This window comes from Oncorhynchus gorbuscha, linkage group LG07 (assembly GCF_021184085.1).
Source record: "Oncorhynchus gorbuscha isolate QuinsamMale2020 ecotype Even-year linkage group LG07, OgorEven_v1.0, whole genome shotgun sequence".
In the NCBI taxonomy this organism is placed as follows: Eukaryota; Metazoa; Chordata; class Actinopteri; order Salmoniformes; family Salmonidae; genus Oncorhynchus; species Oncorhynchus gorbuscha.
In genome coordinates, this window is record NC_060179.1 from 88,264,386 (window position 1) to 88,280,669 (window position 16,284).

General features: G+C 48.8%; 1 protein-coding gene across 1 annotated transcript; it reads right to left on the bottom strand.

Annotated features, from left to right (window-relative positions):
* Positions 1–2,995: 2,995 nt before the first annotated feature.
* Positions 2,996–15,560, bottom strand: LOC124039070 (repetitive proline-rich cell wall protein 2-like). The gene is made up of 3 exons (XM_046354950.1): positions 15,534–15,560; positions 14,272–15,328; positions 2,996–3,240 (listed from the first exon to the last, which is right to left on the bottom strand). The coding sequence occupies exons 1-3, from the start codon at positions 15,558–15,560 to the stop codon at positions 2,996–2,998; spliced, it is 1,329 nt and encodes a 442-aa protein (XP_046210906.1).
* Between the last annotated feature and the right edge of the window lie 724 nt (positions 15,561–16,284).

Genomic DNA, 16,284 nt, shown 5'->3' on the forward strand with positions numbered 1-16,284 from the left:
AAGTAGAAAAAAGTTAAATATTCCTAGCACACAATTACATTAATAATTTTAATATGACTCTTGAAATATTGTATTTTCACTGTGTGTTTAAAATATGTAACCCACCACCTGGATTTGGTTTTATGAAACAACATTTGAACATTATTTTTTTTACATTGGATACAACATATCACACACTACAGTTGAGGAACAATGGGAAAGTCATTCTGCTTTGAAAGTTGATCAACTTGTTACCTCACTTTTGAGAAAATGGCCTTTGGATGTTTTGCTATCTAGTGAAAAGCTCTTCTTTGTCTACACCCATTCAGCATCGCTCACACCCTCTGAATCCTTAGCCCCACCCATTCAGCATCGCTCACGCCCTCTGAAGCCTTAGCCCCACCCATTCAGCATCGCTCACACCCTCTGAAGCTTTAGCCCCGCCCATTCAGCATCGCTCACACCCTCTGAAGCTTTAGCACCGCCCATTCAGCATCCTTCACACCCTCCGAAGCTTTAGCCCCACCCATTCAGCATCGCTCACACCCTCTGAAGCTTTAGCCCCGCCCATTCAGCATCCTTCACACCCTCTGAAGCTTTAGCCCCGCCCATTCAGCATCGCTCACACCCTCCGAAGCTTTAGCCCCGCCCATTCAGCATCGCTCACACCCTCTGAAGCTTTAGCACCGCCCATTCAGCATCCTTCACACCCTCCGAAGCTTTAGCCCCACCCATTCAGCATCGCTCACACCCTCTGAAGCTTTAGCCCCGCCCATTCAGCATCCTTCACACCCTCTGAAGCTTTAGCCCCGCCCATTCAGCATCCTTCACACCCTCTGAAGCTTTAGCCCCGCCCATTCAGCATCCTTCACACCCTCTGAAGCTTTAGCCCCGCCCATTCAGCATCCTTCACACCCTCTGAAGCTTTAGCCCCACCCATTCAGCATCGCTCACACCCTCTGAAGCTTTAGCCCCACCCATTCAGCATCCTTCACACCCTCTGAAGCTTTAGCCCCGCCCATTCAGCATCCTTCACACCCTCTGAAGCTTTAGCCCCGCCCATTCAGCATCCTTCACACCCTCTGAAGCTTTAGCCCCGCCCATTCAGCATCCTTCACACCTTCTGAAGCTTTAGCCCCGCCCATTCAGCATCCTTCACACCCTCTGAAGCTTTAGCCCCGCCCATCTCGTTTCGCTCTCGGAGCGAACACTTGATGCTCTGGCTGATTATTTGTTTACCTCTGGATAACATGAAAACAGACTAACCAGCTCTGCTGATGATTTGATTACCTCTGGATAACATGAAAACAGACTAACCAGCTCTGGCTGATGATTTGTTTACCTCTGGATAACATGAAAACAGACTAACCAGCTCTGCTGATGATTTGATTACCTCTGGATAACATGAAAACAGACTAACCAGCTCTGGCTGATGATTTGTTTACCTCTGGATAACATGAAAACAGACTAACCAGCTCTGCTGATGATTTGATTACCTCTGGATAACATGAAAACAGACTAACCAGCTCTGCTGGCAACAATTTCATTATGCTTTTTCTCCAGATGTTTAGGCCATATTCCACAGGTGTTGTACACACGTCACGTAATGGTAGCTAACAAGCCAGGATTTATGGCTGATTTAAGATGAAATCGTCAACTCTGTTACATTATTTGGCACTTCAATGGTCTATTATTTATTTTATTTGAAATGAAAACGTGTTTTTGATTAAGTTCAACATGAGCTCGTTATGACAGAATGATCAAATGAGGTGAAATCAAAAGATTTTCTCCACCAGGTTACACATCTTATAAGGCACTGAATTGGTGCCACGGCCATGTCAACAACATGAGTTCCCGTGTCATACTTACAAATATCTTGATGAGTAGTTATTATTTACTTGTTTATATTAGTTGTTTACACACAGAAATACCACACGTTGTTAATCTTTCACGTAGGGGGAGATAATTGTTTGTTTTCAGTAAAAAAAAAAAAAAAAATCAGCTAGCCAATAGGGCGACGACAGACCAGGCTCAACTTACCCAACTGTTCTGTTGACACTTAATGTCAATCTCTGTGGTAACAAATGGAATACTGATCGGACGACGGACGGACGGACGGACGGACGGACGGACGGACGGACGGACGGACGGACGGACGGACGGACGGACGGACGGACGGACGGACGGACAGACAGACAGACAGACAGACAGACAGACAGACAGACAGACAGACAGACAGACAGACAGACAGACAGACAGACAGACAGACAGACAGACAGACAGACAGACAGACAGACAGAGAAAATGAATGAATCCAGGGCAGTATACTGGAAATCCAGTTCCTCTTTATTATAAAGTGGTGGCCATCGACATTCTGTGGAGGTATCTTCCTTTTTTTATCAATATATTTTGTGACATTTTCCAATTCAAAAACAAAACATCAGCAAACATGGAAGGTGTGATATCAACGGGATGCTTAAAATCACATGATTGTTCTGGAACAGAGACCATAGACACAAGATATCACAAATAAAAGCACATTGAAAGATGATACCAGGATCCCAAGTTACAGGAAATGCCTTTTTTTGAATTTGTATAAATCGTGGAGCAGTCACGTCTGGAAAAATATCAAATGTATCAAAACTACATGAGTAACTATTTCACTGACCAAGGCATGTTTCTACAAAGACCACATCAACTACATGAGTAACTATTTCACTGACCGAGGCATGTTTCTACAAAGACCACATCAACTACATGAGTAACTATTTCATTGACCAAGGCATGTTTCTACAAAGACCACATCAACTACACACTCTGTCGTTGGACAGTTCAGTTGGAGACGCCGGCAGTGGGCTTTGAACAGACCTGGGTTCAAGAACTATTCAAAATATCTCTAAATACTTTTGCTGTGCTTGACTGAGCTTGCCTGTTGCAATCAGTTAAAAAATCCCTAAATGTTCAAGAAACCTGCCCACCTGGCACTCTTAAAGCAGCCTTAAAGCAAACGCTGAAACTATCTGAAGGATTTGGAATAGTATTTGAACCCAGGTCTGGTTTTGATTCCGTGTTGTACGGCGGCGTCAGGAGTCGGGACCTCAGACATCTCAGGAGTCGGGACCTCAGACCTCTCAGGAGTCGGGACCTCAGACTCTCTCCCCTCCAGTCTTTTAACGACTCCTCTCCCTCCCAGTTTATCGATGAAGACGGAGCTGTCTTTGGCGTCTGACATGTCGTTCACCTGCCACTCAAACTTCAGACCTGTGAAACACACGAGAACACAGCCAGTCAGTCAACTTTCTTCTTAAAAAAAAAGGAATGGGGCAGTCCCAATCCTAAACATATTTTAGTTCGTTCATTTGGAGCTGGGGGGGGGAGAGTGGTGAAATAGGCAGGTTTCTACCCCATGCTGCGGTTCTGGAGGACCTTATAGCAAGCTCGACCAGCCAGGGTCACTCGTCTACCATTTCTGTCATTCATCAGGCTCATGAGCGCTAGAATCCGCTGTTGAAACTATCACAAAGTGGACACCCCATCTGTGTTTTGGTAAAAAGCTGAGGGACGGGCCTGGAGAAATGTAACCACTCTAATTCATAGACAGAGCTGTGGATGCAAGGACTGACTATCCATGATATAATAATTATAGTTCTATCCATGATATAATAATTATAGTTCTATCCATGATATAATAATTATAGTTCTATCCATGATATAATAATTATAGTTCTATCCATGATATAATAATTATAGTTCTATCCATGATATAATAATTATAGTTCTATCCATGATATAATAATTATAGTTTTATCCATGATATAATAATTATAGTTCTATCCATGATATAATAATTATAGTTCTATCCATGATATAATAATTATAGTTCTATCCATGATATAATAATTATAGTTCTATCCATGATATAATAATTATAGTTCTATCCATGATATAATAATTATAGTTCTATCCATGATATAATAATTATAGTTCTATCCATGATATAATAATTATAGTTCTATCCATGATATAATAATTATAGTTCTATCCATGATATAATAATTATAGTTCTATCCATGATATAATAATTATAGTTCTATCCATGATATAATAATTATAGTTCTATCCATCCTATGAGTCTATACAGTATCTTTTAACATTTATGTTGTTTACAAACATTGGAGTAAAACAATCTCATATTTTGGGTTCTGATGAGGTAAGATCAGGGGAGTGTCCAGACAGGAAGAGTAGGGCATGTCCAGACAGGAAGAGTAGGGCATGTCCAGACAGGAAGAGTAGGGCATGTCCAGACAGGAAGACTAGGGCATGTCCAGACAGGAAGACTAGGGCATGTCCAGACAGGAAGAGTAGGGCATGTCCAGACAGGAAGACTAGGCATGTCCAGACAGGAAGACGAGGGCATGTCCAGACAGGAAGACTAGGCATGTCCAGACAGGAAGACTAGGCATGTCCAGACAGGAAGACTAGGCATGTCCAGACAGGAAGACTAGGCATGTCCAGACAGGAAGACTAGGCATGTCCAGACAGGAAGACTAGGCATGTCCAGACAGGAAGACTAGGCATGTCCAGACAGGAAGACTAGGGCATGTCCAGACAGGAAGACTAGGGCATGTCCAGACAGGAAGACTAGGGCATGTCCGAACAGGAAGACTAGGGCATGTCCAGACTGGAAGACTAGGGCATGTCCAGACAGGAAGAGTAGGGCATGTCCAGACAGGAAGACTAGGGCATGTCCAGACAGGAAGAGTAGGGCATGTCCAGACAGGAAGACTAGGCATGTCCAGACAGGAAGACTAGGGCATGTCCAGACAGGAAGACTAGGGCATGTCCAGACAGGAAGACTAGGGCATGTCCAGACAGGAAGACTAGGGCATGTCCAGACAGGAGGGGGCTAGCTAGCCAGCTAGCCCCCGAATAGCAGCACTGTAGAAACTATTACACTCAACGGAACGACTTGATTAGTGTAGTGTCAACAACGCAGCCACTGCCAGCTAGCCTACAAAGTCAACAACGCAGCCACTGCCAGCTAGCCTACTTCAGCAGTACTGTATCATTTTAATCATTTTAGTCAATAAGATTCTTGCTACGTAAGCTTAACTTTCTGAACATTCGAGACGTGTAGTCCACTTGTCATTCCAATCTCCTTTGCATTAGCGTAGCCTCTTCTGTAGCCTGTCAACTATGTGTCTGTCTATCCCTGTTCTCTCCTCTCTGCACAGACCATACAAACGCTCCACACCGCGTGGCCGCGGCCACCCTAATCTGGTGGTCCCAGCACGCACGACCCACCTGGAGTTCCAGGTCTCCGGTAGCCTCTGGAACTGTCGATCTGCGGCCAACAAGGCAGAGTTCATCTCAGCCTATGCCTCACTCCAGTCCCTCGACTTCTTGGCACTGACGGAAACATGGATCACCACATATAACACTGCTACTCCTACTGCTCTCTCTTCGTCCGCCCACGTGTTCTCGCACACCCCGAGAGCTTCTGGTCAGCGGGGTGGTGGCACTGGGATCCTCATCTCTCCCAAGTGGTTATTCTCTCTTTCTCCCCTTACCCATCTGTCTATCGCCTCCTTTGAATTCCATGCTGTCACAGTTACCAGCCCTTTCAAGCTTAACATCCTTATCATTTATCGCCCTCCAGGTTCCCTCGGAGAGTTCATCAATGAGCTTGATGCCTTGATAAGCTCCTTTCCTGAGGACGGCTCACCTCTCACAGTTCTGGGCGACTTTAACCTCCCCACGTCTACCTTTGACTCATTCCTCTCTGCCTCCTTCTTTCCACTCCTCTCCTCTTTTGACCTCACCCTCTCACCTTCCCCCCTACTCACAAGGCAGGCAATACGCTCGACCTCATCTTTACTAGATGCTGTTCTTCCACTAACCTCATTGCAACTCCCCTCCAAGTCTCCGACCACTACCTTGTATCCTTTTCCCTCTCGCTCCCATCCAACACTTCCCACACTGCCCCTACTCGGATGGTATCGCGCCGTCCCAACCTTCGCTCTCTCTCCCCCGCTACTCTCTCCTCTTCCATCCTATCATCTCTTCCCTCTGCTCAAACCTTCTCCAACCTATCTCCTGATTCTGCCTCCTCAACCCTCCTCTCCTCCCTTTCTGCATCCTTTGACTCTCTATGTCCCCTATCCTCCAGGCCGGCTTGGTCCTCCCCTCCCGCTCCGTGGCTCGACGACTCATTGCGAGCTCACAGAACAGGGCTCCGGGCAGCCGAGCGGAAATGGAGGAAAACTCGCCTCCCTGCGGACCTGGCATCCTTTCACTCCCTCCTCTCTACATTTTCCTCCTCTGTCTCTGCTGCTAAAGCAACTTTCTACCACTCTAAATTCCAAGCATCTGCCTCTAACCCTAGGAAGCTCTTTGCCACCTTCTCCTCCCTCCTGAATCCTCCCCCCCCTTCTCCCTCTCTGCAGATGACTTCGTCAACCATTTTGAAAAGAAGGTCGACGACATCCGATCCTCGTTTGCTAAGTCAAACGACACCGCTGGTTCTGCTCACACTGCCCTACCCTGTGCTCTGACCTCTTTCTCCCCTCTCTCTCCAGATGAAATCTCGCGTCTTGTGACAGCCGGCCGCCCAACAACCTGCCCGCTTGACCCTATCCCCTCCTCTCTTCTCCAGACCATTTCCAGAGACCTTCTCCCCTTACCTCACCTCGCTCATCAACTCATCCCTGACCGCTGGCTACGTCCCTTCCGTCTTCAAGAGAGCGAGAGTTGCACCCCTTCTGAAAAAACCTACACTCGTTCCCTCCGATGTCAACAATTACAGACCAGTATCCCTTCTTTCTTTTCTCTCCAAAACTCTTGAACGTGCCGTCCTTGGCCAGCTCTCCCGCTATCTCTCTCTGAATGACCTTCTTGATCCAAATCAGTCAGGTTTCAAGACTAGTCATTCAACTGAGACTGCTCTCCTCTGTATCACGGAGGCGCTCCGCACTGCTAAAGCTAACTCCCTCTCCTCTGCTCTCATCCTTCTAGATCTATCAGCTGCCTTCGATACTGTGAACCATCAGATCCTCCTCTCCACCCTCTCCGAGTTGGGCATCTCCGGCGCGGCCCACGCTTGATTGCGTCCTACCTGACAGGTCGCTCCTACCAGGTGGCGTGGCGAGAATCTGTCTCCTCACCACGCGCTCTCACCACTGGTGTCCCCCAGGGCTCTGTTCTAGGCCCTCTCCTATTCTCGCTATACACCAAGTCACTTGGCTCTGTCATAACCTCACATGGTCTCTCCTATCATTGCTATGCAGACGACACACAACTAATCTTCTCCTTTCCCCCTTCTGATGACCAGGTGGCGAATCGCATCTCTGCATGTCTGGCAGACATATCAGTGTGGATGACGGATCACCACCTCAAGCTGAACCTCGGCAAGACGGAGCTGCTCTTCCTCCCGGGAAGGACTGCCCGTTCCATGATCTCGCCATCACGGTTGACAACTCCATTGTGTCCTTCTCCCAGAGCGCTAAGAACCTTGGCGTGATCCTGGACAACACCCTGTCGTTCTCAACCAACATCAAGGCGGTGGCCCGTTCCTGTAGGTTCATGCTCTACAACATCCGCAGAGTACGACCCTGCCTCACACAGGAAGCGGCGCAGGTCCTAATCCAGGCACTTGTCATCTCCCGTCTGGATTACTGCAACTTGCTGTTGGCTGGGCTCCCTGCCTGTGCCATTAAACCCCTTCAACTCATCCAGAACGCCGCAGCCCGTCTGGTGTTCAACCTTCCCAAGTTCTCTCACGTCACCCCACTCCTCCGTTCTCTCCACTGGCTTCCAGTTGAAGCTCGCATCCGCTACAAGACCATGGTGCTTGCCTACGGAGCTGTGAGGGGAACGGCACCTCAGTACCTCCAGGCTCTGATCAGGCCCTACACCCAAACAAGGGCACTGCGTTCATCCACCTCTGGCCTGCTTGCCTCCCTACCACTGAGGAAGTACAGCTCCCGCTCAACCCAGTCAAAACTGTTCGCTGCTCTGGCCCCCCAATGGTGGAACAAACTCCCTCACGACGCCAGGACAGCGGAGACAATCACCACCTTCCGGAGACACCTGAAACCCCACCTCTTTAAGGAATACCTAGGATAGGATAAGTAATTCCTCTCACCCCCCCTTTAAGATTTAGATGCACTATTGTAAAGTGACTGTTCCACTGGATGTCATAAGGTGAATGCACCAATTTGTAAGTCGCTCTGGATAAGAGCGTCTGCTAAATGACTTAAATGTAATTGTCATGTTTTGTCTTAGATTGTCTTGTCATTATGCTTTCCCTTCTGTTCGTTTCCCCCTGCTGGTCTTATTAGGTTCGTTCCCTTTTTCTATCCCTCTCTCTCCCCCTCCCTCTCTCTCCTCTCTCTATCGTTCCGTTCCTGCTCCCAGCTGTTCCTATTCCCCTAATCATCATTTAGTCTTCCCACACCTGTTCCTTATCTTTTCCCCTGATTAGAGTCCCTATTTCTTCCCTTGTTTTCCGTTCCTGTCCTGTCGGATCCTTATCTATTGTTCACAGTGCTGTGTCTATGTATTGCCCTGTCGTGTCGTGTTTCCCTCAGATGCTGCGTGGTGAGCAGGTGTCTGAGTCTGCTACGTTCAAGTGCCTTCCCGAGGCAACCTGCAGTTCTTGATCAAGTCTCCTGTCTGATCTCGTCATTACGAGTAGTATTATGCCTTTTGTTTGTAAAGTAACTTTACTGGATTAAATACTCTGTTTTCGCCAAGTCGCTTTTGGGTCCTCATTCACCTGCATAACAGAAGGATCCGACCAAGGAATGGACCCAGCGACTACAGATGCTCGTAACACTGCCGTCGAGATCCAAGGAGCCATGCTCGGCAGACACGAGCAGGAATTGTCTGCTGCTCGCCATGCCGTGGAGAACCTGGCCGCTCAGGTTTCCGACCTCTCTGGACAGTTCCAGAGTCTTCGTCTCGTGCCACCTGTTACTTCCTGGCCTGCCGAGCCTCCGGAACCTAGGGTTAATAACCCACCTTGCTACTCCGGGCAGCCCACGGAGTGCCGCTCCTTTCTCACCCAGTGTGATATTGTGTTCTCTCTCCAACCCAACACATACTCTAGCGAGAGAGCTCGGGTTGCTTACGTCATTTCACTCCTTACTGGCCGGGCTCGAGAGTGGGGCACAGCTATCTGGGAGGCAAGGGCTGATTGCTCTAACAATTACCAGAACTTTAAAGAGGAGATGATTCGGGTTTTTGACCGTTCAGTTTTTGGTAGGGAGGCTTCTAGGGCCCTGGCTTCCCTATGCCAAGGTGATCGATCCATAACGGATTACTCTACAGAGTTTCGCACTCTTGCTGCCTCTAGTGACTGGAATGAGCCGGCGCTGCTCACTCGTTTTCTGGAGGGACTCCACGCAGTGGTCAAAGATGAGATTCTCTCTCGGGAGGTTCCTTCCAGTGTGGACTCTTTGATTGCTCTCGCCATCCGCATAGAACGACGGGTAGATCTTCGTCACCAAGCTCGTGGAAGAGAGCTCGCGTCAACGGTGTTTCCCTGCTCCGCATCGCAACCATCTCCCTCCTCTGGCTCAGAGACTGAGCCCATGCAGCTGGGAGGTATTCGCATCTCGACCAAGGAGAGGGAACGGAGGATCACCAACCGCCTGTGCCTCTATTGCGGATTTGATGGACATTTTGTCAATTCATGTCCAGTAAAAGGCCAGAGCTCATCAGTAAGCGGAGGGCTACTGGTGAGCGCTACTACTCAGGTCTCTTCATCTAGATCCTGTACTACTATGTCGGTCCATCTACGCTGGACCGGTTCGGGTGCTACATGCAGTGCCTTGATTGACTCTGGGGCTGAGGGTTGTTTCATGGACGAAGCATGGGCTCGGAAACATGACATTCCTTTCAGACAGTTAGACAAGCCTACGCCCATGTTTGCCTTAGATGGTAGTCATCTTCCCAGTATCAGATTTGAGACACTACCTTTAACTCTCACAGTATCTGGTAACCACAGTGAGACTATTTCTTTTTTGATTTTTCGTTCACCTTTTACACCTGTTGTTTTGGGTCATCCCTGGCTAGTATGTCATAATCCTTCTATTAATTGGTCTAGTAATTCTATCCTATCCTGGAACGTTTCTTGTCATGTGAAGTGTTTAATGTCTGCCATCCCTCCCATTTCTTCTGTCCCCACTTCTCAGGAGGAACCTGGCGATTTGACAGGAGTGCCGGAGGAATATCATGATCTGCGCACGGTCTTCAGTCGGTCCCGAGCCAACTCCCTTCCTCCTCACCGGTCGTATGATTGTAGTATTGATCTCCTTCCGGGGACCACTCCTCCTCGGGGTAGACTATACTCTCTGTCGGCTCCCGAACGTAAGGCTCTCGAGGATTATTTATCTGTGTCTCTTGACGCCGGTACCATAGTGCCTTCTTCCTCTCCGGCCGGGGCGGGGTTCTTTTTGTTAAGAAGAAGGACGGTACTCTGCGCCCCTGCGTGGATTATCGAGGGCTGAATGACATAACGGTTAAGAATCGTTATCCGCTTCCCCTTATGTCATCAGCCTTCGAGATTCTGCAGGGAGCCAGGTGCTTTACTAAGTTAGACCTTCGTAACGCTTACCATCTCGTGCGCATCAGAGAGGGGACGAGTGGAAAACGGCGTTTAACACTCCGTTAGGGCATTTTGAGTACCGGGTTCTGCCGTTTGGTCTCGCCAATGCGCCAGCTGTTTTTCAGGCATTAGTTAATGATGTTCTGAGAGACATGCTGAACATCTTTGTTTTTGTCTATCTTGACGATATCCTGATTTTTTCACCGTCACTCGAGATTCATGTTCAGCACGTTCGACGGGTTCTACAGCGCCTTTTAGAGAATTGTCTCTACGTAAAGGCTGAGAAGTGCTCTTTTCATGTCTCCTCCGTTACTTTTCTCGGTTCCGTTATTTCCGCTGAAGGCATTCAGATGGATTCCGCTAAGGTCCAAGCTGTCAGTGATTGGCCCGTTCCAAGGTCACGTGTCGAGTTGCAGCGCTTTTTAGGTTTCGCTAATTTCTATCGGCGTTTCATTCGTAATTTCGGTCAAGTTGCTGCCCCTCTCACAGCTCTTACTTCTGTCAAGACGTGTTTTAAGTGGTCCGGTTCCGCCCAGGGAGCTTTTGATCTTCTAAAAGAACGTTTTACGTCCGCTCCTATCCTCGTTACTCCTGACGTCACTAGACAATTCATTGTCGAGGTTGACGCTTCAGAGGTAGGCGTGGGAGCCATTCTATCCCAGCGCTTCCAGTCTGACGATAAGGTTCATCCTTGCGCTTATTTTTCTCATCGCCTGTCGCCATCTGAGCGCAACTATGATGTGGGTAACCGTGAACTGCTCGCCATCCGCTTAGCCCTAGGCGAATGGCGACAGTGGTTGGAGGGGGCGACCGTTCCTTTTGTCGTTTGGACAGACCATAAGAACCTTGAGTACATCCGTTCTGCCAAACGACTTAATGCCCGTCAAGCTCGTTGGGCGTTGTTTTTCGCTCGTTTCGAGTTTGTGATTTCTTACCGTCCGGGTAGCAAAAACACCAAGCCTGATGCCTTATCCCGTCTGTTTAGTTCTTCTGTGGCTTCTACTGATCCCGAGGGGATTCTTCCTTATGGGCGTGTTGTCGGGTTGACAGTCTGGGGAATTGAAAGACAGGTTAAGCAAGCACTCACGCACACTGCGTCGCCGCGCGCTTGTCCTAGTAACCTCCTTTTCGTTCCTGTTTCCACTCGTCTGGCTGTTCTTCAGTGGGCTCATTCTGCCAAGTTAGCTGGTCATCCCGGTGTTCGAGGCACTCTTGCGTCTATTCGCCAGCGCTTTTGGTGGCCGACTCAGGAGCGTGACACGCGCCGTTTCGTGGCTGCTTGTTCGGACTGCGCGCAGACTAAGTCGGGTAACTCTCCTCCTGCCGGTCGTCTCAGACCGCTCCCCATTCCTTCTCGACCATGGTCTCACATCGCCCTAGACTTCATTACCGGTCTGCCTTTGTCTGCGGGGAAGACTGTGATTCTTACGGTTGTCGATAGGTTCTCTAAGGTGGCACATTTCATTCCCCTCGCTAAACTTCCTTCCGCTAAGGAGACGGCACAAATCATTATCGAGAATGTGTTCAGAATTCATGGCCTCCCGTTAGACGCCGTTTCAGACAGAGGCCCGCAATTCACGTCACAGTTTTGGAGGGAGTTCTGTCGTTTGATTGGTGCGTCCGTCAGTCTCTCTTCCGGGTTTCATCCCCAGTCTAACGGTCAAGCAGAGAGGGCCAATCAGACGATTGGTCGCATACTACGCAGCCTTTCTTTCAGAAACCCTGCGTCTTGGGCAGAACAGCTCCCCTGGGCAGAATACGCTCACAACTCGCTTCCTTCGTCTGCTACCGGGTTATCTCCGTTTCAGAGTAGTCTGGGTTACCAGCCTCCTCTGTTCTCATCCCAGCTTGCCGAGTCCAGCGTTCCCTCCGCTCAAGCGTTTGTCCAACGTTGTGAGCGCACCTGGAGGAGGGTGAGGTCTGCACTTTGCCGTTACAGGGCACAGACTGTGAGAGCCGCCAATAAACGCAGGATTAAGAGTCCAAGGTATTGTTGCGGCCAGAGAGTGTGGCTTTCCACTCGCAACCTTCCTCTTACGACAGCTTCTCGTAAGTTGACTCCGCGGTTCATTGGTCCGTTCCGTGTCTCCCAGGTCGTCAATCCTGTCGCTGTGCGACTGCTTCTTCCGCGACATCTTCGTCGCGTCCATCCTGTCTTCCATGTCTCCTGTGTCAAGCCCTTTCTTCGCACCCCCGTTCGTCTTCCCTCCCCCCCGTCCTTGTCGAGAGCGCACCTATTTACAAGGTACGTAAGATCATGGACATGCGTTCTCGGGGACGGGGTCACCAATACTTAGTGGATTGGGAGGGTTACGGTCCTGAGGAGAGGAGTTGGGTTCCGTCTCGGGACGTGCTGGACCGTTCACTTATTGATGATTTCCTCCGTTGCCGCCAGGATTCCTCCTCGAGTGCGCCAGGAGGCGCTCGGTGAGTGGGGGGGGGTACTGTCATGTTTTGTCTTAGATTGTCTTGTCATTATGCTTTCCCTTCTGTTCGTTTCCCCCTGCTGGTCTTATTAGGTTCGTTCCCTTTTTCTATCCCTCTCTCTCCCCCTCCCTCTCTCTCCTCTCTCTATCGTTCCGTTCCTGCTCCCAGCTGTTCCTATTCCCCTAATCATCATTTAGTCTTCCCACACCTGTTCCTTATCTTTTCCCCTGATTAGAGTCCCTATTTCTTCCCTTGTTTTCCGTTCCTGTCCTGTCGGATCCTTATCTATTGTTCACCGTGCTGTGTCTATGTATTGCCCTGTCGTGTCGTGTTTCCCTCAGATGCTGCGTGGTGAGCAGGTGTCTGAGTCTGCTACGTTCAAGTGCCTTCCCGAGGCAACCTGCAGTTCTTGATCAAGTCTCCTGTCTGTTCTCGTCATTACGAGTAGTATTATGCCTTTTGTTTGTAAAGTAACTTTACTGGATTAAATACTCTGTTTTCGCCAAGTCGCTTTTGGGTCCTCTTTCACCTGCATAACAGTAATGTACATACATACACACACACACACACACACACACACACACACACACACACACACACACACACACACACACACATACCACACTACCGTTCTAAAGTTTGGGGTCACTTAGAAATGTCCTTGTTTTTAAAAGAACAGCACATTATTTTGTCCATTCAAATAACATCAAATTGATCAGAAATGCAGTGTAGACATTGTTAATGTTGTAAATGACTATTGTAGTTGGAAACAGCTGATTTTAATGGAATATCTACATAGGTGTAGAGAGGCCCATTATCAGCAACCATCACTCCTGTGTTCCAATGGCACGTTGTGTTAGCTAATCCAAGTTTATCATTTTAAAATGCTAATTGATCATGAGAACGCAACGTAACAACATCTAAGATTTTACTGATTTACAGTTCATAATCAGTCAATTGAAATAAATTCATTAGGCCCTAATATACAGTGGGGCAAAAAAAGTATTTAGTCAGCCACCAATTGTGCAAGTTCTCCCACTTAAAAATATGGGAGAGGCCTGTAATTTTCATCATAGGTTCACTTCAACTATGACAGACAACATGAGGGGGAAAAAAATCCAGAAAATCACGTTGTAGTATTTCTTATGAATACTATCCCATCAGAGTACCGTGCCATATGTGCCCCCTCCCTCACTATTATAACCTGCTTGGATTACTATTATATTTAAATGTATAAAATACAGGCTTGGTGATACGTGGCTTGGTGATACGGGGCTTGGTGATACGGGGCTTGGTGATACGGGGCTTGGTGATACGGGGCTTGGTGATACTGGGCTTGGTGATACGGGGCTTGGTGATACGGGGCTTGGTGATACGGGGCTTGGTGATACTGGGCTTGGTGATACTGGGCTTGGTGATACGGGGCTTGGTGATACGGGGCTTGGTGATACGGGGCTTGGTGATACGGGGCTTGGTGATACTGGGCTTGGTGATACGGGGCTTGGTGATACGGGGCTTGGTGATACGTGGCTTGGTGATACGGGGCTTGGTGATACGGGGCTTGGTGATACGGGGCTTGGTGATACTGGGCTTGGAGATACGGGGCTTGGTGATACGGGGCTTGGTGATACGGGGCTTGGTGATACTGGGCTTGGTGATACTGGGCTTGGTGATACGGGGCTTGGTGATACGGGGCTTGGTGATACTGGGCTTGGTGATACGGGGCTTGGTGATACGGGGCTTGGTGATACGGGGCTTGGTGATACGGGTCTTGGTGATACGGGGCTTGGTGATACGGGGCTTGGTGATACGGGGCTTGGTGATACGGGTCTTGGTGATACGGGGCTTGGTGATACGGGGCTTTGTGATACGGGGCTTGGTGATACGGGGCTTGGTGATACGGGTCTTGGTGATACGGGTCTTGGTGATACGGGGCTTGGTGATACTGGGCTTGGTGATACGGGGCTTGGTGATACGGGGCTTGGTGATACGGGGCTTGGTGATACGGGTCTTGGTGATACGGGGCTTTGTGATACGGGGCTTGGTGATACGGGGCTTGGTGATACGGGGCTTGGTGATACGGGTCTTGGTGATACGGGGCTTGGTGATACTGGGCTTGGTGATACGGGGCTTGGTGATACGGGGCTTGGTGATACGGGGCTTGGTGATACTGGGCTTGGTGATACGGGGCTTGGTGATACGGGCCTTGGTGATACGGGGCTTGGTGATACGGGGCTTGGTGATACGGGACTTTGTGATACGGGTCTTGGTGATACGGGGCTTGATGAAACGGGGCTTTGTGATACGGAGCAGCTGGAAGGCACAAGGCAAAAACCCAGCACTTTATTTACCCTCCATTATTTCTGCAGGATCTTTGGTTGTTGCTGTTTTACGTTTGATGTGTAAATAGGCTCTAGAGCTCCGACCTGAAGATCACCGACGTCACGATTCAACCTAGTCCCCCCCCCCCGAGTACCCAGTTGTCTCGAAAGCACCATAAATCCAGAAAATGTCAGACTTTGATGAAAAAGTTTGATGACAACATTTGCCCACAAGGACTGCAGCACCACCTTCTGTTCAAGGACTGCAGCACCACCTTCTGTTCAAGGACTGCAGCACCACCTTCTGTTCAAGGACTGCAGCACCACCTTCTGTTCAAGGACTGCAGCACCACCTTCTGTTCAAGGACTGCAGCACCACCTTCTGTTCAAGTGAGCACAACACTTGAGTCCAGAAATGTCTTGTCTGCTGCATAAATGATGTAACATCCCAGGGTGATAGTATTTATTTCTTAGCTACACTAATACAAAAGTTTGTGTTTTTTAATCTCTTATTTTACCAGGTAAGATGACTGAGAACACGTTCTCATTTACAGCAACGACCTGGGGAATAGTTACAGGGGAGAGGAGGGGGATGAATGAGCCAATTGTAAACTGGGGATTATTAGGTGACCGTGATGGTTTGAGGGCCAGATTGGGAATTTAGCCAGGACACCGGGGTTAATAACACCCCTACTCTTACGATAAGTGCCATGGGATATTTAATGACCTCAGAGAGTCAGGACACCAGGGTTAACACCCCTACTCTTACAATAAGTGCCATGGGATCTTTTAATGACCGCAGAGAGTCAGGACACCCGTTTAACGTCCCTTCCGAAAGACGGCACCCTACACAGGGCAGTGTGCCCAATCACTGCCTTGGGATATTTTTTTTAGACCAGAGGATAGAGTGCCTCCTACTGGCCCTCCAACACCACTTCCAGCAGCATC

Bases quoted from the DNA above. Each gene is read 5' to 3' on its own strand.
- LOC124039070 (XM_046354950.1), bottom strand. From the start codon at position 15,560: ATGTTGTCATCAAACTTTTTCATCAAA. The intron at 15,329-15,533 runs GTCTGACATTTT...TGTGCCTTCCAG, and splicing joins CATCAAACTTTTTCATCAAA to CTGCTCCGTATCACAAAGCC. The intron at 3,241-14,271 runs GTATCACCAAGC...TGTGTTTCACAG, and splicing joins GCCCCGTATCACCAAGCCAC to GTCTGAAGTTTGAGTGGCAG.